At 58.4% G+C, this 21867-nt stretch overlaps 1 protein-coding gene across 1 annotated transcript in view; it reads right to left on the bottom strand.

Annotated features, from left to right (window-relative positions):
- Nucleotides 1-319: 319 nt before the first annotated feature.
- FBLN1 (fibulin 1) overlaps nt 320-21867 on the bottom strand; it is an 86778-nt gene continuing 65230 nt past the window's right edge. Inside the window, exon 17 of the mRNA XM_042948113.1 lies at nt 320-1129. Within this exon, the coding sequence (XP_042804047.1) occupies nt 990-1129 (140 nt within the window). The 3' untranslated portion in view covers nt 320-989. The remainder of the gene's footprint in view (nt 1130-21867) is intronic.

Genomic DNA, 21867 nt, shown 5'->3' with positions numbered 1-21867 from the left:
CTCAGTGCACACTGGTGGCCCCTCTTTCCTGCTGAAGAGAATTGTGATTTCTCCGCAGTGATTTCAAGAAGGGACCAGAATCCCTCAAGCAATTCTATCGGACGCTGGGGCTCCATGGGGCACAGGGTGGGCTCGAGCCACACTTCTCAGAGGTGGGTGTGGTATCAGAAGCGACACGGGTGGGAAGCTGTTCCAATACGTGCTGGGCCCCACCCCCAGAACCTCCCCAGGAGGCGGGGTCTCTGAGAAGGCCTGAGGGGACATTCCCAGGCACTTCGAGAGCCCTCTTCTTGAAAGACTGTCAGGCACAGGCCATGGGGAGGCTCACAAAACTGTTTATTTCCCCCCCCCATGATAAGGAAGGACGGATGCAGGTGCCGAGAAAGTCCAGCCATTCCCCTGGTGAACACGCACGGCTCGCACACAAACCTAACAGGCTGTGCCTGTCCCTTTTCTGTTTCAACAGAACCATAGGGCACCTTCTAAGTGCTCCCCGGGGCATCGTGTTATGCAGCTTCTGGGCAGAACTGGTCATACCTGCTACTCTACCGCAGCCCCATCGTTGGGCGTAAAACACCCGATTGGCCAAAAAAAAAAAAAAAAAAAAAAAAGTACCAAACGTCAAATTTCGTACAGTCAGTGCAAGAACGGGTTTTCTCTCGGCATCTGGACTGGCTGCCCCCCGAAAAACGCCCTTCCTTCCTGGGTCCTTGGCAAGGCCCAGCCCGCAGGCAGAGAAAGGAGCAAACGTTGACCTCTGCATGAAGAAAATAATACTAACAAGCAAGGTTTTCAACAAACCGTTGAGTAATTGGGCTCGCTATTTAAATACCGAAACGCAGGAGATGAACTTGTTCCTCTGGCCGCAGCTTAATACGTGCGGGCCTGACATTACAAACAAAAACTTAAGAAAGCTCGGCAGGGCAGGGCGGGCACGGTGGCTGGAGCAAGGACTTGGCCCGGAGGCGTGGCGGCGCCAGGACGGGCCCTCAGAACCAGTACTCGGAGACGAAGATGTGCACGTTGACGACGTTTCGGTGGGACACCACCCCCCCGACCACGTAGTTCATCTCCAGCTTCAGGACGGCATGAAACGGGCCCACGATGGGCCGTACTTGGCGCACGACACCTGGGGAGAGAACGGAAGGCGTCTTAGACCGCGTCGAGCCCCGCTCTGAGCCGGACGCCGGAGGCCCCTGCGTGGCATAGGACGGTGGGCTCACCGCGGTCATTTTCCTGACGGGGGATGCGAAAGAGCCCGGAAGAGGGCCTGTCGTGGAGCGGGCACCCAGGACACAGCTGTCCCTCCCTGGACCAGGGGAGGGACCACACGAAGGCCATGACTGGAGGCCTCCTCCCCTGTGCCTGGCCACCTCCCTGTCTCCGGGCCCTGCCGGCACCTCCTCGCCTCTGCGGGACGGCCAAAGGCCCAGAGACAACTCTCCCGCACTCTGGGACGAGACACATGAGGCTGGGGTGGGCGTGGAAAGACTGCAGCCCTCTCTGGGCCTCCGATCCCTCAGGGAGCAAATGATACCATGTGACCCCGTGCTTCTGCACCGCGTGATCCGGGCGACCCAGCACAGCGTCTGCCCGAGATGCGCAGGGCGACCTCCCCGCCAGACCGAGGGCTCCCCTCTTCACCTCCCCACGCATTCATGCCTTCTCCCGTAGGCACCAGGAGCTGTTCTCAGTGAGACAGAGAAAATAATAGAATCCTGGCTTCAAAGCCGGTGGAGGATCTAAGTAAGTGCAGGGCTGAGAGAAGTCCAGCAGGGGAGAATGGAGGAGGTGAAGTCTGGGGGAGTCAGGGAGGGCTTCTTGGAGGAGGCGTTCCTCCCGACAGACGAAGCAACGCAAGCAAAGTCTGCAGGCTCGTTGAGCCTCAGTCCCTGCAGGGGACTTTCTCCATCCCACCTGTTCTGATGCTAGGACTTGTCCAAGGTCATGTGATATGGGGGGGGGGGGTGGCGGCTCCCTGGAAGTACTCTAAGGCCACTTCTGTGGCTGATCTGCAGCTGAAGGCCGGGGTGGGAAGCGTGGGCTGGCACCTGCCAGTCACGTGACCCAGAGCAAGCTTGGAGCCTGAAGTTCCACAACCACATGCTGAGAATTCGCCACTGATTGTCTGCGGCATCGACTGCTGATTCCGGGCTGGTTTCTACAAACATCCCTGCCACCGACTTAGGAAGCACGCACGAGGCAGCGCGGTGAGGCCGCTGGGGCCCACATAGAAAGCTGGAGAAGGCCTCCCGCACCAGCGCTGGCTCCCGGTCAGGAACACCAAGTTCATGCTCAGAAGGGGAATTTGGGAGTGCCATCCCCCCTTTCGCTCTCTGGGCTTGTGTTTCAAAAATGAAATGCCCAGCAGCCGGCGTGGGATTCCAGGCTATTCTAAGTAAACAAGGGCTTCAGCTCTGATGGAGAGATATTCTGCAGGCTGTCAGCACCCTTTCTCTGCCCCTGCCGGGTGGTGACATTGTAGCTTTGTCCTGGGTGAACGCCCACGAACATCTTCAGCTCGCTGCTGAAGACGTGGGCTTGTCACCACCCTCCGTGTGCCAGCGGCCCCTGATGACCCGGCCACTCCCACCCACCCCTCCCAGGGTACAGAGTCTGGGCCAGCTCAGTGGGGGCTCACAGGTGCTGAGTCAAGCATGCTTCCCTGTTCCCCCCACCCCTGCCCCAGGCAGTCCAGCACCCGCTGTGCCCTGATCAGTGTCACCTTCTCCTCCCTCCTGGCCTCAGCCCCACAGTGGTGCCCACCAGCCTCAGGGGCCTGGGTTACCTGCGGACGTCACCCGTCCTTGGGGCTGAGGTTAAGACTACGCTCCCAGTACTCAAGAGTTTCCAGATCTTCAAGGAAGAGGTGAGAGGCTGGGGGAGGCTGAGAACTATTTTTTTTTTAATGTTCATTTATTTTTGAGAGAGAGAGACAGTGTGTGAGTGGGGGAGGGGCAGAGAGCGAGGGAGACAGAGAATCCAAAGCAGGCTCCAGGCTCTGAGTTGTCAGCACAGAGCCCGACGCGGGGCTCGAACCCACAAAGCATGAGATCATGACCTGAGCCGAAGTTGGTGCTTAACCGACTGAGCCACCCAGGCGTCCTATATTACATAGGTATTATATAATGCCAAATATATAACTACATAATATGAAATATGTAAATATACTTATTTAAAATACGTTAAAATCTAACATATATAAATATTATGTATAAATATATAGTATATTTTAAATTTATATAAACTTACACATATCTGTATATCTTATTTTATGTAGATATGTTTATGAATGTTACATAAAACATATAAAATGTACTTATCACAAATTTATATGTAAAATATAAATACTATCAAATAATGACGCACACACATTTGAACAGCATTAACAGTTCAGACCCACAGAAGTTTCCGATGTGCCTGTGTGTGCCAAGCGCTGGGCTACGTAAATCTGGAGAGAACATGATGGGCTGTCCTGTGGCTCAGTGTGGGCACAGAGAACAGCAGTTACGGCCCCAGAAGGGTTTGTTAACTTTCCTGGGTCTTAATTTCCTCTTCTGTGAAACACGGATTAAAAATAGCAACCTTCGGGGCTGTGTGAGTGGCTCAGTCAGTTAAGTGGCTGACTCTTGGTTTGATCAGGTCACAGTCTCACAGTTTCATGGGTTTGAGCCCCGCATCGGGCACCACGCTGATGGTGCAGAGCCTGCTCGAGATTCTCTCTCTCCCTCTCTCTCAGCCCCTGTCTCAGACGCTGTCTCTCTCAAAATAAGTAAATAAACTTAAACATAAAAATAGCAACCTTCAAAATCAGAAACAGAACGAGCACGAGCGTACCCTCTACCTCCTCAGAAATGACTCGCGGCGGCAAAACGCATCCCATTTCCAATTTAAATGTGATCTGATTTTCAAAGGACGGCTGAACTCTTGCAGGATGGAAAAAGAGGGCAAGTGTTGAGTATTCTTATTGGGTTGATTTCAAAACGTACTGAAAGGAAGGCCCCAAATGTGTAGAACTCGTCTGTATCTAAGTCCATCACACGCACTGTTGGAGGTTTGATTTCTGCGAGGCAGCGCCTCGCCCGTGGCTCGGGCCGCAGCTGCGCACAGAGACCAAAGAACCAGGGAAGGAAGCCAGGGGCTGCCTGAGTGAAAGGGACACTGGGAAGGGCCAGGGAGGAGGGGGCCTGACTTCTGATGCAGGTCACATGCAGAGTCGGGATTTTGCAGAATCTTCCCATTTAATGAGAAAAGTGATTGATTAAGGTGGCACAAATATTCGTGCTGCAAGTGTGAAACAAGAAATCCCAAGTGCACAAGCGGGGCTCAGGAGCGTGCCCCTTGCCTTGCCCCCACCCTCCAACCAGAAGGAGCTTCTCGATCCCTTCCCTGTGACCTAATGTCAACACCGAATCTCCACCTCTATCCATAATCCCTGCTAACCCAGGGCTCCCTTTGCAGGCCACACCCATTCTGTGGACTAGCTCTACTTCTGCTCTGGTTTGGGTGGACGTGTTCCCTCCATTCCCAGAGTCGTTCAGGCTTGAGTTCAACCTCCTAGTTCTCCCTTTGACTGAGCCCAGGCTTTCTCCTGCTATTACCTTTTTCTTCACAGCTTTCCTACCCATCCATCCATCCATCCACCCATCCTCCATCCATCCATCCATCCACCCACCCATACCCATCCACCTATCCTCCATCCATCCATCCATCCACCCACCCACCCATCCATCCATCCATGTGCCCATCCACCCACCCATCCACCCACCCACCCATCCATCCATCCATGTGCCCATCCACCCACCCATCCACCCACCCATCCATCCACCCATCCTCCATCCACCCATCCATCCACCCATCCATCCACCCATCCTCCATCCATCCATCCATCCATCCACACACTCATCCACCCATCTACCCATCCATCCATCCACCCATCCTCCATGCATCCATCCATCCACCCATCCATCCATCCATGTGCCCATCCACCCACCCATCCACCCACCCATCCATCCATCCATCCACCCATCCATCCACCCATCCATCCACCCATCCTCCATCCATCCATCCATCCACCCACCCATACCCATCCACCTATCCTCCATCCATCCATCCATCCATCCACCCATCCATCCATCCATGTGCCCATCCACCCACCCATCCACCCACCCATCCATCCACCCATCCTCCATCCACCCATCCATCCACCCATCCATCCACCCATCCTCCATCCATCCATCCATCCATCCATCCATCCACACACTCATCCACCCATCCACCCATCCATCCATCCACCCATCCTCCATGCATCCATCCATCCACCCATCCATCCATCCATGTGCCCATCCACCCACCCATCCACCCACCCATCCATCCATCCATCCATCCACCCATCCATCCACCCATCCATCCACCCATCCTCCATCCATCCATCCATCCACCCACCCATACCCATCCACCTATCCTCCATCCATCCATCCATCCATCCACCCATCCATCCATCCATGTGCCCATCCACCCACCCATCCACCCACCCATCCATCCACCCATCCTCCATCCACCCATCCATCCACCCATCCATCCACCCATCCTCCATCCATCCATCCATCCATCCACACACTCATCCACCCATCCACCCATCCATCCATCCACCCATCCTCCATCCATCCATCCACCCATCCATCCATCCATGTGCCCATCCACCCACCCATCCACCCACCCATCCATCCATCCATCCATCCACCCATCCACCCACCCATCCATCCACCCATCCTCCATCCACCCATCCATCCATCCATCCACACACTCATCCATCCATCCACCCATCCATCCATCCACCCACCCATACCCATCCACCTATCTTCCATCTATCCATCCATCCATCCATCCATCTACCCATCCTCCACCCATCCACCCATCCATCCATCCATGTGCCCATCCACCCACCCATCCATTCATCCATTCATCCATCCATCCATCCATCCACCCATCCATCCACCCATCCTCCATCCATCCACCCACCATCCAACCATCCATCCATCCACCCACCCATACCCATCCACCTATCCTCCATCCATCCATCCATCCATCCACCCACCCATCCATCCATCCATGTGCCCATCCACCCACCCATCCACCCACCCATCCATCCATCCATTCATCCATCCATCCATCCATCCATCCACCCATCCATCCACCCATCCTCCATCCACCCACCCATCCTCCATCCATCCATCCATCCACCCACCCATACCCATCCACCTATCCTCCATCCATCCATCCATCCATCCACACACTCATCCATCCATCCACCCACCATCCATCCATCCACACACTCATCCACCCATCCACCCATCCATCCATCCACCCACCCATACCCATCCACCTATCTTCCATCCATCCATCCATCCATCTACCCATCCTCCACCCATCCACCCATCCATCCATCCATGTGCCCATCCACCCACCCATCCATTCATCCATTCATCCATCCATCCATCCACCCATCCATCCACCCATCCATCCACCCATCCCCCACCCACCCATCCATCCATCCACCCATCCATCCACCCATCCATCCACCCATCCCCCACCCATCCTCCATCCATCCACCCATCCATCCATCCACCCATCCACCCATCCATCCACCCATCCTCCATCCATCCACCCACCATCCAACCATCCATCCATCTATCCATCCGCCCATGCACCCATCCATCCATCCTCTCATCCACCCAACAGAGGGCATTCTGCACAGAGCAGGTTTAAGGAAGATTCCACAGACATTCCATTGGATTTTGAGAAATAATTACAAGCCTAGGAAGCACGAAGGACATGTGCAAACCCCAAAAGTATGACGGTTCAGGCCAGTTCTGGGAACAGTGTCAGTCCTGGGGAGAGACAGGCAGACGAGGCTGAGGAGGTGGTCAAGGCTGTTCCTGGGACCTCCCACCCCGTCAGTCTTGCAGAACCAGGAATCTGGGTCTGCAGCCGTCTCCTGGCTTCCTCCCCACCACTGGTCCAGAGGAGTGTGCATTCAGAGCCACCACCAGCCCTCCTACTGCACAGAAACCAGGGAGGGACTAGAGACACACGGTGCCCATCCGTGTCACCACTGAGATCGGAAAGCCTCCACCGGGGCTGGTTCCAGCCATCGACTTGATTCTGCAGGTATGATATTGGCATCTGGCACGTGCCAGGCCCTGGGGACCAGCTGGACTGCTCACGTCCTCTTTCATGAAGCCTCCCTAGCCCTGGGAGTACCCGGTACCCGCTCTCCCTCGGCCGTAACGCCACATCTGCCCACCGCGGTCACAGCCAGCTCCCCTTTCTGGGGCACATCTGCACTTTGTTCTTCTCTGTCCCCGCTGTCCCCAGCACAGGGCCTGGGGCAGGACAGAGCAGGAGCTCCGTCACGATTACTGAGTGGGATGAAGGCAGAGGAAGATGAGATGTCAGTCCCTGGGGTCCCCCACCATCTAGCAAGGAAGACGAAACTCCGTCCTGAAGGGAAGAGGGGCCACGGAAAACTCATGACCACCCTGGCAACAAAAGGCAGGCCAAAGGGAGAGGCACGTTTCCGTCTTGCCTGGTTATGTCCACCTTACCTGCCGGGGTGTTTACCTCCTCAGCTTTCCAGAGCCCCAGAAAAAAAAAAAGGGCCACGGTGCCGAGTTCAACGGTGTTACTCTTCCAAATCCTCGTCCTTGGCATTTCTGCTTCGGGTGTCAGACGTTGCTGGTATTCCTTGGCGTGTCTGTGCCTCCTAACGATATAATTAAGCCTTTTTTTCCCCCCTTTGAAAAATGTGGGCCCCTCGGGCACTTCACCTTCATGTCTCGTCTCCGGTTTGTAAATTGCAGCTGACGTGCTGGGATCCAGGAGCCCGGCGACGTGAGGCACACGGGTCCGATGGGGGACCTTCGTCACCTCGTGCGGTCTGGGGTCTGCATTCCTGGCCCTTGAAGCCACTGCCCCTCAGCCTCTGCTGCTTAGTTGGCCCTTGACTGTCCACCAGGTGTTGGGAAGGATGCGCGAGTCCCGTGTCCCTGACACGAGACGCCGGTCTGTAAAGAGACCTGCCGTCGGCGGCCTTGGGTTCCCCTGCTGGTTCCTCGCTGACCAGCGGCGTGACCTTGTGTAAGTCGCCATCCTTTCTGAAGCTCAGCCTTCAACCCAGAAGTCCTGTGATTCTAACTGACCGAGTGTAATCGGAGAGCACGTGGAAGAGGGTTTTAACAAGCAACGTGATGAATCAAGAGGCTCCCGTGACTATCTCACGTCAGTGGACGTTAACTGTGCTTTTTAAAAGAGATTCAGGTTAGAAAAGACAGAGGTAAGAGTCACCTGTGGACGTAGCAAAGAGTGAGAAGCTGTCACTACTTGAAACCACGTGATAGTCATTTGCTTACTTGGTGACTATCGGTCTCCCCGCTGCCCTCTGAGTCTGGAGGCCAAGGGCACGTCTCTCTTGGCCGTTCTTGTATCTCTGGTTTGTGGGACACTTCGTCCCGCTTTGAACCTGACACATAGGTGGCGCTTAACCAACACTTGCTGGATGGATGAATGAATGAATGAATGAACTGAACACCAAAGCACTAAGCACAATCTGTAAGGTTGAAAATGATCACCCGGAAAGGAGACTGTCGGGGGAGAACGCACAGGAAAGGGGGACAAGCGAGAGCCAGGCTTCACTGTCCGGCCTGGGCAGCTGCCACGCGGAGCCAGAAGCAGGGAGGAAGGCGGGGCGCCGGCCCGTGAGGACGAGGTGCCGGGGCCACGACCCAGGAGCTCAGAGGAGAGCCACGAGCTCTTGCCAAACACAAACGCGATGGCAACGGGGAAGGAGCACATCATCACCCGCGTCTCAGGGAAGTTTCCTTGGTAGAAATAATGATCCCTGCAGACGGGGATTAACAGCACAGACCAAGGGCAAAAAGGAAAACTCGAGAAAACGAAGATATACTGCTGGTACAGACAAAGAGAAAAAACTGCCATGTGGGGCGCCTGGCCGGCTCAGTCAGTGGAGCATGAGACTCTTGATCTCAGGGTTACGAGTTCGAGTCCCCACGTTGGGTGTAGAGACAACTTGAAGAAACAAAACAAAACTAGAGCATGGATGGGCTGGGAGAGGGAACAGAGCCGGCCAAGGGGAAGGGACATGGGGGGATCCCACATGCCCGTGGCTTCTTGGGTCCTCACCATACTGCTGTCGGGAACAGACATCACCTCCCTTCCCCAGGGGGAGGGGAGTGGGCTCTGAGAGCCCAGATGCCCTAGGTCACAGGCTCACAGGTCCAGATGCCCCGCCAGCTGGGACTGACCCCGAAGCCCAGCCCTTCCCATCCCACTGTGTCTCCTCCCCCCTCACGGTGCCGCATGATGTGGAGGAAGCTTCCGGAATGTGCTTTCCCTGGCTGAGTCACACACATAGGGCAAACCTGGCAGAAAGGAATGAACCATGAAGCAGTCACATAAGTAGTCGGCAAGGAAGGAACGGAGCTCCCGCAGCCCTGACTTCTCGCCCCGAGAAACACCCAGGCAGGTGCTTGCGAGGAAGGGGGACAGGTGTCTGGGCTCCATATTTAAAATGCCAAATGGCAGGGAGCCTGGGTGGCTCAGTTGGTTAAGCATCTGACTTCGGCGCAGGTCACGATCTCATGGTTTGTGAGTTCGAGCCCCGCGTCGGGCTCTGTGCTGACAGCTCGGAGCCCGGAGCCTGCTTCGGATTCTGCGTCTCCCTCTTTCTCTACCCCTCCCCTGCTCACTCTCTGTCTCTCTGTCTCTCTCTCTCAAAAATAAATAAACATTAAAAAAAATTAAAATACCAAATAGCTCCGAACATGTCTCAGCAGAACTCACCGTCCGTATTTCTTGATCGTTACAAATGTGCCCCCGCCACAGGCCTCCCGTGAGCTAAGGCAGCTCCCCAGAGCCCCCTTGCCCTCCAGGAGAAATCTGGAAAGAAATGCCGCTCTGCATAGACCTGCCTTCCCCCTCGATGCGGAAGCTGACGTCTCTGCAGCACTTGTGAATGTGCTCGCGAAGCCCATTCCCATCTACCCTCTCGTCCTCCTGTGTCAGCCTCGTTAGTCCTGGAGGAGAACACGGGCTCAGCGCGGTGAAGTGAGTCAGGTCTGGGCATCAGGGAGCCAGCCCTGGGCCACCGCCCCTTCCACCGAGCTGCGTGGCCCGCAGGAGGAAGAGAAGGCCTGGTGCTTTTCTGGAAGGGATTGGCCATCTAATGTACTGACTTGCACCGACTTGGCCAAAAGTGTGCCCTTGAAGGGAGGGATGGGCAATCCTTTCCTGCCCCTCCCACCTGCCTGCTGGGGTCCTGCTGCCCCAGACCCAAGCTCGCCAGCCGCTCGGATCTCCCCAGATGCCCCCCGCCCCCAAATCCACCGGCCTCCTCCAGCCTCCAGAGAACGCGAGACTGGAGGTCAACAGGCGCCTGGCTTCCAACCCTGACGCGCATTCACTACGCAGGCGGACGAAGCCCATCCACGGGAGTTTCCAGACCCTCCTGTCCGCTCCAGCCCCAGCCCCACCCTACCTCAGGCCAGGCCTGACCTTCCAACACCTTCCTCCTCACCCCCAATGCACTCCCCGGCTGCGGCCACAGCCGGCCTCCTAGAACGCAAGTTCTGGGCTCGTGCGAGGCTCTGGCACACATCACATCCCACCCACCCCAGCCCCCGGCTCCCAGCGGGTGTGGAGCACACACCTTGATCAGGCCCCCACGCCCTGTCCGGCCTGACTTCTCGGCACTCTCTGCTCCGGCCACGCCGAGCCCCTCGCAGTTCCCCCAGGATGAGCAAAGGCTACGGAAGGGGCAGGGTGCACACAAGTCTTGCCGACGTGACTTAGCATTAAAGACCCGGGGACCCCAGACACAGACAAGTCCTGCCCTCCACTTTCCAGAGGGCAATACAGCACCACCCTCCTCCTTCAGAGGCAGCCAAGGCCTCGAGGAATTCGAACGCCGGCCGGGTGGGCACCTGCCGGGTACAGAACGGGTACCCCAGGCCCCAGCAGCTGGCTGCGGCGCGTGCCCTCTCTTCTTTATTCCTTCGGCAAGCACGGAGCCCCGGCTCTGGGCAGGCAGCGCGCCCGGTGCCGCGGTTACGAACACCGACCGGTGCTGGTGTGGGGCCCCCCGCCGAAGTCAGACACAGATGGTGGGGTGGCGAGGCTGGGAAAGTAAGCAAAGAGGCTCCGGGAGAAGTGCTCACCCCAGACGGGGCCCCGGGAGCTCGTGGAAACTTCAGCAGGGAGTCAGTCTCGGCTGGATGTTGAAGGACCGGCCAGAAGAGCTTGGGGTGGGGGGTGGTTTGCTCAGACATGTGGAGGCAGAGGAATTTCAGGGCTGGGCTGGACCTCAAAGAGCAGGGCTTTGCCCGGCCCGAGGTCACACAGGAAGGTCACGGCCCAGGAGCCCCACGTGGAGTCCCAACACCCCGCATGCCCTCCTGAGTCCGTGCCTCCGTTTCCTCATCCGGAGATGCGGCGAGTCTCCTAGAGGTTCTGCAAGCGGCATCTGGAACGTGCCGGACGAGGGAGGGTCACAGCTGTGGGTCTGACGGCAGCGATGACCAGGACGCCACTTGGGGGTCGCCGGTCTCGGCCACGGAGCGGACGTTCCTCGCAGGGCCCTTCTGGAAACACCCGACATCAAGGCTGCAGGCAACGCTCTTCGCGATCGTGGGTGATGGGGGGTGTCTGCGTCCTGTGCGTATTTATGGCTGTCAGCCGAGGCTTTGGAAGATTCGGGTCGTCACCACACTTTCCTTCGGACGTCGCACAACATGCCTCTGCGGCCGTTTGGCTTTGTTCTTGCTTTTGTTTTAAAACGGGGAACAATTTACGAACACGCCCGGTGATATCAAAGACTTCCCCCCACAAAGGCGCACGACAGCAGCGGTAGGAGAGAGTCGCAAATCATCCTGGCCGGACGGTCCCCGGGAGAACCTCGGGGGACACGAAGGGGCTGCTCTGGGCTCGCTCTAGCCCCGTGGTGACACTGAAGTGGGCAGGTCTGTGTGGTCCTGCAGCCTGCCGGGCCCGGGGGGCCTCCTCGCGCATGCGGGGGTGTGCACACGCGCACGTGTGATGGAGCGGGCCTTGCACAGATGAGCCCCTGCCTCGTGCAGTTCACGTCAAGCCAGGCAAGGACCCACGGGGCCATGACCGCCGCGTGCCCGCCGCAAGCACGGGCATCTCTCTGCTCCCATTCACAGCAGATGATCTTCTAGATTTTCTAGAAGGAGCCTCCGGCGCTCCTGCCCCGAGTGTCTCCCTTCCACTGTGTCCACGGGGACGGCCTGGCCGAGGTCACCAGGGGCCTGGGTGTCACCAAATCCAGTGGGTACGCCTGTCCTCCCGCAAACGCCCTTCCCTCTCCCAGGACATCAGGGCTCCAGGCTCGCCTGCTCTCCCCCACCTTGAGCGTGAGGGCTGTGGCGCCCCATCCCGGCGGCTTCTGTGTCCACACTCGCTCCCACGGCGAGCTCGCAGGGTCCACACGCTAACGTCTCCCAGGCTCATCGATCACCACTTCTCACTGCCGCGGGGCTGTGGCGCCTCGATCCCCAGGTTCTGAGTGAACTCCTGGCCTCCTCCAAGCTGCCACGTCACGGCCTTCCCGTCTCGGCAGACGGCAACACCGATCTCCTCTCTTCAGGGCCAAAATCTGTGAGCTTATCCACCCACACCCAACGGGTGAGCAAAACGTGGCACTCCCCTCCAATTTCGCCCCGAATCTGTCTCCCTCTCACGCCTTCCGCTGGACCCACGTGGCCGAAGCCACTGCTGCCTCAGTCCGGGCTGCTGTGAGAGTCCCAGAGGGAGACTTAAGGCGTTAGGTCACCTCACTCTTCACCTTGAGACCCTCACGTGGCTCCCAGCTCACCCAGTGCCAAAGCCAGAGGCCTCACAACAGCCTCAAGGCCCTGCCCCACCAGCCACCAGCTCCTGCCTGGGCTTAGCCACACTGGCCTCCTTGCTGCGGCTCAAACACACCAGGCTCACCTCTGCCCCAGGGACTTTGCACGTGCGGTTCCCTCCGCCTCAGGGACTTCGCATATGCTCTCTTCCCCACATCTCTGTGTGGCTCGTTGCCTCAGCTCCTCGGGGTGTTAGACGACTGTCTCCACCAGATTTAAAGTGGCTCTTCCCCTCCACACCCCACCCGCCCCCTCCTCCCCTCCAGCCCTCTGTGTAGCCCTCACCACCCGCTGACTGTGAACGTATTCTGCTTGTTTCTTTCTGCGCCGCCCCTCTGGAATAAAATGAGTTTCTCGCAAGGATTCACGTCTGTCCGTCTGTCTTGGTCACTGCCGTGTCCCCTGGACTAGGACCTACCCCCGCAGGACACAGACGTTATTTGCTGGAAGAAGGGATATGAGAACAGTCCCAAAGGGCCCATCCGGGGTGCTGTGGGGGTGCGGGGCGGAGTAGCTCAATACTCTGCCTGCAGGGGTGCGGAGGGCGTGCAAGAGGCGATGACCCTGCCCTGGGCTTTGAGGGATGGGTAGGAGTTTACCCAGAGGAGAAAGAGCTGAACGTCATGGCTGAAGTCTGGAAGAAGAGAGAGGCCACGGAGTGTCTGGGGTCTGAGGCCTGGGCTGGTGTGGCTTGCGCACAGTGGGGGGAGGGGAAGGGACGAGAGTGCTGAGCGCCGAGGAGGACAAGGACAGGTCTAGGCTGAGGACGTCTCTCCAGCCGGGGAGGAGGGGTTTAAAAGCCGGCAGTCCCAGCCACAACTGGCCGTGGGGGGTCCCTGGCTCCCGGCTTTCAGAGCCAAGTGGTTAGAGCACCTTTTGCTGAGAGGAGAGGACACTTGACCAGGCTCAGCGGGTGCCCGCGGGACCGTGCAGCCAGGTACAGGTGGAGGCCGTCTGTCACAAGCAGCCCCACGTGACACACGGTCCAGGTGCGGGTGGGGTCGTGAGGCCGGACGAGGCTCGCGAGAACAGCATCTCGGGGTCCCAGGACCCACAGCTGGCCTTCTCAGGAAGTCACAAGGGGGTCCTCTGTCCCCACGTGGTCCCTGCCCTCAGTCCACCAGCCCCAGTCCCGGCCGATCGCTGGAATCCCGCCCTGCACCAGGCGCCGGGCTGGGCCCTCTGGGTGACCCGGGGTTCACGGACACACGTACTTCCCACCTCTCGCCCCTCTCTGAGCCCTCTGTGACACCATGACACCGCTGTGACCCTGCTGCCTTCCACCTGCTCTGCGTGTCTGGACAGCAGTGACCTGAGGCCTTGGTCCGTGGGGACCAAGCAGGCGCGGGGGCGGGAACTCACAGACGCCCCCAGGCCGGCGAGTCTCCGGGCACCTTGGCCCACCAGCAGGGCCGGTGTCTTGAGTTTTGTCTCCTTCCACCCTCCTGCCGGGGCCGGGACAGTCCCACCCACGGCGGCCCCACGCGCAGGAACACAGAGCTGTCCGGCCCACCGAGCTCTCAAGCCGCACCATCAGCTGAGACTCACCACGAAGCCTGTCCGGGGGCTCAGAAGCGAGGCTCCGTGTGGCCTTCTCTTGTGTCCTCCTCCCTACCACGCTGTCCTCTCCCTCCCCGAGGTGGCCGCGGAGGGGGCCGCTCGTGTGGGCGGCAACCTTGGACTTTCCCCGGCCGAGTCCTGGGCTGCTGGCTTGAGTTTGGTCCAGAAAGCTGAGCTGGGGGTGGAATGGGGAGGTCCCTCCTGGGGCGGAGGCCCTGAGTGCAGGACAAATGCCCAGCATGCCACTTGGGGCCACTGAGGCAGCCCGGGCAGGAACAGGGCGGTGTCCTGCTGTTCCCCGTGGCCCCTGCGTGCCTCGCTCGGGTGGACTCAAAAGCTCTGAGCCCCAGTGAGCCCTCTGGGGGCCCGGCGTGAGCCTGGGGGAGCTCCGGGGGGCATCACCAGCTGTGCGATGGGGCGCCTCTGAGAGTCTGTGCCTGTGAAATTGGGGGTTGAGAGCCCCCAACCCAGCCGCCCTTTCGTATGGTTACGTGGTCAGGCATAGCGCTGGGCCCGGTGCCTTCACCCCATCTCTGCTCCACAGGATCCCAGCACAGGGGACACAAGAAGTGTCTGTGCCTCTCAACTCCATCCCGTCCCCTCCGAGGGACCCCCCCCCCCCACCTCCTACTTCCCTCAATGAGGCCTCCAGCCTCAGGGTGAAGTCAGGCCGCAGCCCATCCCGGGCCCAGAGGCGGCTGGGCCATCACCCTGGGAAACAAGCTGGCTGCTGGCCAGGGTGTGGCCCTGGGGTGACGGGCGGGCTGTGCCTCCGGGAGAAGAGAGAGCGCCTAATCCCTGGGATTTGCCGTGAAAGCCGGGACCCGGCCAGTCACTCGTCACCCGGCAGGGACAGCCTCGCTGTTGTTTTCAGAGGGAATTTCTGAATCTGCTCCGTAATGTGTACTGATCCCGGGCCAAGCTTTCTGAATCAGGCGGCCGGACGGGGTCAGCAGCACATGTTTAACCCCTTAGGGGTAATGATTTTAAAGAGGTGATCTGGGCCCTTGCTGGCTGGGACAAGAGATGGTGACCTGAAGCCAGATGGCTGGGTAAGCAAGCGCTTTGCTCTGAGAGAGGCCCCGGCCTGGCGGTGGGGGGTGGGGGGAAGGGAGGACAGGGGTGCCATGAGGTTGGTATCTTTGCTCACAAGCCCTTATATCAGGGCAGCTGATGTCGTGCACTGCACACGAAAGAGGCTGCAAAGGGTACCCCCGTAGGGTTTTGCAGTGCGCAACGCATTCAGCTGGACGTGGCAGCCCGGCCACGCCCCATTTCTGTCTCCCTCTGAGACAATAACAGGTACGGAGCCTACAGGAGCTCAGACGGCAGGATGCTAGGGAAGCTAAGAGGCAGCTTCGTGAAAGCAGGCTCTGTAGCTTGGGTGCAAATGTGTAGCACAGCACCCAGCCCAGGGCCCGGCCCAGGATGTTGTGCTGAATGAGCAGGGTGATTCAAGGATGACAGAACCCCGAAGGCATGGCCTCCACCATCCTGCTTCTGGCGGGCCTGCCTCGCCCGCGGAGGCCACCACGCGCTGATTCCATAAGCCCCGGGCAGCCGGAGCTGCTGTGGGGTGAACAGTCTTGGCCCGGTCCCAAGCGCCTCCCTCTGGACTGTCGTCCCGTCGGGGGGCACAAGCTCTCTCCTGCTCCAGCTCTAGGTGGCTGCCTCACAGGGGCTCATTTATCCCCTAACAGCCCACCCCGCCGTGTTCAACTCCGCTCCTACAGGGCGGTCGCTGACCCGGCCACGAAAGCGTTGTGGCAATGTCGCCGAGATGCAAACTGAGGCTCAGAGAGGTTCTGCGACCTGCCTGAGGTCGCACAGCTGTAAAGAGAGAACCGAGAAGCAAGCCCAGAACGCCTTGCCCCAAGCTCAGTGCTCCGACTGTGCTCACAGAGACTCAATCCTGTCTTGCCCCCAAAAGGGCCACCCCAGCTACTGGTATTTTTCAAATGGCAAACTTGAGGGGCGCCTGGGGGGCTCAGTCGGTTAAGTGTCTGACTTGGGCTCAGGTCACGATCTCGCGGTTCATGGGTTCGGGCCCCGCGTCCGGCTCTGTGCTGACAGCTCGGAGCCCGGAGCCTGCTTCGGATTCTGTGTCTCCCTCTCTCTGCCCCTCCCCTGCTTACGCTCTGTCTCTCTCTGTCTGTCTCTCTCTCTCAAAAATAAACATAAAAAACATTCAAATGGTAAACTTGAAATAAGAGTAATAATCCTTATACACTCGCAAATGAAATTTAGAATGCTATTTCAGAATGAAAATGCTCTTAGTTTCCTTTAAGAGGGAAACTTATACGTATACTTATACTTATACTTATACTTATACTTATACTTATACGGGAAACACCGTATGAGGGTGTCAGCACCCCCGTCAACGCACATCACGCTTCAGCACAGACAACGTGGGAAGCGGGGACTGTCAACCCCTTTCCACGGAGAGGGATCCGGTGCCGTGGGGATGGGCTTTCGCACACTCATTGTGCACCAGGCACTGCTGGGGGCTTTCACATAATTGTCTGATCTAATTGCATTAATGGGCGTCTATAATTAGGGCACATCCCTTCCAAACCTGACTTAGGTAACCATCTCTAGGGTGAGTGGGACGGTCACGTGACCCTCCATTCATTCAGATTTTACCAAGCAGCCGCGGTGCCGGGAGCCGGAACGGGAACGCGTTTCAGTTTCTCGGGGGCCCCAGGGGTGCCAGAGCCTCCCACGGGGCTCGGGGCAAACCAAGAACAGAGCTGGCACCTTGCGGACCTGCTCACCAGCTGTGGCTCTGACCGGCTGGCTGCAGGACCCGGGGGCGGCCCTTCCGTCATTTCTTCTCCGAACAGTGATGCCCACCCGGGGGGGGGGGGGCGTCCCACGAGGCGGCACAGGGAGCGTTCACGAGTGAGGAGGACGCTCAAGGGCATGGACTTGTAAAAGGGCTCCGTGCGCGGGTCTGATCGAACGCACGCGTGGCCAGCCGGTGGCTTCTCCACTCGCAAGCAAAACCGGGCCGGACCTCCAGATCCTGTCCCTGGGCCCCGGGCGGCCTGGCACGGGGGACACGAGGCCGAGCCCTGATGTCAGAGGCCCATGCCTTCTCCACGCCAGCCAGCATCAAACATCTCAGAAACCAGAGCCCGCGTGCGGATACGCGCGCATCTGATTCCACTCAGCCACCTACGCTCACACGTACGCCCCTCCACACACACTCATGCACACTTACCCCCAGGTACACTCACCCTCCCCCCCCATACACACACACACACACACACACACACACGCACGCTGTCAGACCAGAGGGCTTTCCCAGAGACCAATTCACACATGGAGGAGAAACTGACTTTCGCTTCAGATTTGCAGGTTATGCTTAAGGCAAGTTTCCAGCCAGACAGTGTCCTGCCCAGGCTGCAAACAGCCCCGCTAGGTTGCAACTGCTTTTAGGCGGTACAGCTTGGCCCAGGCTGAGTAGATCCCTCTGCAGCCTTGTGCCCCCCGCCCCCCATCAGCCCCCTGCGGGCAGATGGGGAAGCGGCAGGGTCTCCAGCAGCAGCCCCCTGCGCGGCCGCCCGTGGGAACAAGAGCGAGCGGGCCCTGGTTGGGTGAAGAATCAGAGAAGGATGTTCCAGGACCCTGTGCCCCCCCTCGGCACGGTGGTGTTTAAACCTCGCCTCTTGACCACGCAGATCGGAAGGAGTTCTTTGCTCGCAAAGTGGGGGCCCGAGACCCGAGACCCCATAGCCAGGAACACTGCGAGTGCTCGAGCTGGAAAGGAGATGCTTCACTGCCTCTCCTCTCTGGCTGCTGCTGATGCCGGTGGTAGAGACGCCAGCTGGTGTAGGCCAGAGTGCACAGGGCTGCACCACGCAGGCCATGGGACGGGAGGCTCTGGGGACAGGCGGCCCAGGTCCAAGTTCCGTCCTCCAATGCTCCCCAGCTGAGAGGCCCTGGCAAGCCACTTGGTCCCTCTGGCCTCAGCCTTCTCATCTGTGAAGTGGGGACAACCCCCATCGCAGGAGGCGGCAGAGGGATCTAGAAGCAGGGTGGACAGCTCAAGCCCCCCAAGGAACATCACGGACCACCGGTGGCTCCCTGTGGGCCACAGAAGTCCTGGGAGTCCCGGCCCCGTGACCCCTCCCAGCCTCGCTTCTCACCCTCGCTGTGCATCCTCGATGCTCTGGGAGCACCAAACTGAGAGTGGTGGCTTCCCACCCCGCCTCCTGTCATGCTGCCCCCGGGGCCAAGAACGCCTCTCTGCCTGGCTTGCTCCTACTCAGCTGTCAAGACCCAACACTGGTGTTACCTCTTCCAGGAAGCTTCCCTTGACTGCTCTGTGAGGCCAGTGGGTTTGGCCTCTCCTCTGCGTGCCCAGCACATTCCACACAGCCCCGGGAGGGTCCAGTTTGGCGTCCGTCCCCCTCTCCGGGCTGGGAGCTCCCAGAGAGCGCGGGAAGAGCACCTCTCAACTATCTTAGCCTCCAAGAGCCGACCCAGGGTCTGGCCGCAGGAGGCCTCCGCGTATTTCTGGAACCACGGGGAAGGTTAGGTGATGGGGCCACGGAGCGTAGGCAGGACCTCCAGACACACAGCATTCCGTAGGAAGCATGTGATGCGTGTGCGTGCGGTTACCGGAGCCCAAACCTGCGCTTGGTGCCGTGTGGTGGCAGGTCCCTGGGTCAGTGAAGAGTGTCGTTGTTCCAAACCCCGGAACTCAGGGAGGTAACCGTTGAGAGTTGCCGCCCTGTAGGCAAGTTAGGGCGAAGGGCTGAGCGACGCTTGGGCAGAGACACTCCAGGATTCGTGTAGTGCTTGTCTTGAAGCCTCAAGGCCACCCTTCGTGAGTAAAGACCGCCCCCCACCCTTCAAACTTAGGTGGTCAAGATGTCCACGGGGCACCTGGGTGGCTCAGTAGGTTAAGCATCCGACTCGACTTCAGCTCGGGTCATGATCGCACGGTTCGTGGGTTGGAGCCCCACATCCCTGGGCTGACAGTGCAGAGCCTGCTTGGGATTCTCTCTCTCTCTCTGTCTCTCTATCTCTATCTCTCTCTGCCCTCCCCCCCCCCCCGCCCACCCCGCTCTCTCTCTCGAAAGAAATAAACATTAAAAAAAAAAAGGTTCGAAACACCAGCATGCTGAGTAAGGGAACGGGGCCTGGGCTACCCTTCTCGTGTTTCTCACCCGGTCACGGCCAAGCCCACCCCAGGCACCACCTCCTCCCGGCAGCATGGGCTGATGTGCCCAGGCAGGGGGACTGGGCTCTGCACCCACAGCACCTCCCACCGTGCTCTCCTGTCGCTCTCTGGGGAGTCAGCCTCCCTAGAGGCAGACACCGCATGTTCCCCGCTCAGCGCATAGTAGGTGCTCAAGAAGCATGGCAGAGCGGGCAAGCCGGTCAACTGAGCGGTCCTGGTGCCCTCCACGCCCACGGGCCTCCCCAAGCCCGGCCAGCGGGGAGCGAAGTGACTGCGGCCAACATTAGATTCCTGCAGATCTCCACCATTTAACCGTGGGAGTGGTCTGCATCTGAAGCGACAGTTCATACCTGCGTGAAACTGATCTGAGATGTAGTTTATGGCCAGGGTCTCTGAGGCCATAACACAGGGGCGGTCACAGTTCGAGCCAAAAGGTTCGTGGAAATCTCATGAGGCCCAACGCTAACGCCACGGGTACCGCGGGCACCAATTTGTTCTTCTGTGTCCGTGCTCGTTTTAGTAAAATTACAGCCTTCCCGTTAATTATGCACAGACTGAAAAACAAAACTCTCTAGTCCATCGGGGAAGGACAGTTAGCAAACCCGCCTCTTGTATTTCAGTTTATTTGGGGGGGATTGAAGCTAACTACCTAGTAGTTTTAGGGCTGTTCTTATTTTAATTAATATTATTAATTATAAAGGGTGCCCACTAATGCAGTCAAATTTTAGGGATCCCGCCTCACACACCAGGGGCCAGCGTAGAGGACCCCATTAGAAACAGGAAACGTGAGGGGCGCCTGGGTGGTTCAGTGGGTTAAGCATCTGACTTGATTTAGGCTCAGGTCACGATCTCACGGTTCATGGGTTCAAGCCCCGTGTCAGGCTCTGCACTGACAGCGTGGAACCTGCTTGGGAACCTCTCTCCCTCTCTCTCTGCCCCAGCCCTACTCTCTCTCCCTCAAAATAGACTTAAAAAAAAAAAAAAAAGCCACCAGGAAACGTGAGATGTACCACCCAAAGTGGGCTGGGGGCCCTTTCTTGTCAGGGAGGGGTGAGGGTCTCAGGAAGCTGTTTCCCCGTGGAGCCTGTGTGTGAGCTGGGGTGGTCTTCTCAGCGTGGCCTCGGGTAAATACGTGATCACCTACTGTATGTCACTGCCTGGTGGGGAACCCTCAAGTCCACGAAACGGCTATGTGGCAGCAAAAAGCTGCCAAGACCCCGTCAGTTTACCCCACTGGCCAAGGATCAGGCCAGCTGCACGCAAAATTAAAAGGTAGCTCTAAAAGGCAACTCAAGGGGCTCCTGGGTGGCTCGGGCAGTTAAGCTTCCGACTTCGGCCCAGGTCATGATCTCGCGGTTCGTTGAGTTCGAGCCCCGCGTCGGGCTCTGCTGACAGCTCGGAGCCCGGAGCCTGCTTTGGATTCTGTGTCACCCTCTGTCTGCCCCTCCCCTGCTCGTGCTCTGTCTCTCTCTCTCAATCTCTCTCAAAAATAAATTTTAAAAACACATTTAAGAATTTTTAAAAAGCAACTCCAGCCTAGTGCTGTCTCTAGCTCCCCCTTGGCTCTGGGGAGGCTTCCATGAGTCCCTCCCCCCATCACAGCCCCCATTCCGGAGCAGTCACCTGAAGGACCCCTTCCCCACGCAGCCCCCGACTGCAGCCAGTAGCCTGCACAGCGAACCATGAACCCGGGGCCGGATGAGGAAGGCTTTTGTAGTGGCCCGAGAATACCTCAGGCATTAATAGGGCATTTTTGCACAGGCAGAAAATGCATTTTTCATTTTTCACTGACAGCTGGTTAAGGAGGAATGCCACAGGACGGCTGCTTGGGCCTTCCACAGACAGCAGGAGCCGCCTTTATCCCCACTAAGAACGGGCTTTTAAAGGATACGTTAGGGGAAGGCCCGGCCCTTTTAGGTTCTGGGTGGACTCAGGGCACTTTTCTTCTGTTATTCGGGGGAAGAATGAGCTCAGTGGCCTCAGGGTCCTGGCGGTCTGTACCCTTGTTATTTCTCTAGGACCCAAATTCTCAGTCACTTTGCCCAAGTCAGCCCGGGCCATCAGCGGGCTCCAGCTCCGGGTGTTCAGGGAGGACCGGGCTCCAGGCCCGCTCTGCCTCCAGCGCCCCTCACCCATGCATGGGGACAGTCCCGCCAGGTCACGGGGTTGTGG

Source organism: Panthera leo, chromosome B4 (genome assembly GCF_018350215.1).
Source record: "Panthera leo isolate Ple1 chromosome B4, P.leo_Ple1_pat1.1, whole genome shotgun sequence".
In the NCBI taxonomy this organism is placed as follows: domain Eukaryota; kingdom Metazoa; phylum Chordata; class Mammalia; order Carnivora; family Felidae; genus Panthera; species Panthera leo.
The sequence above is the reverse complement of the archived record's forward strand: the minus strand, read 5'-3'. Positions and strand labels throughout refer to the sequence as shown.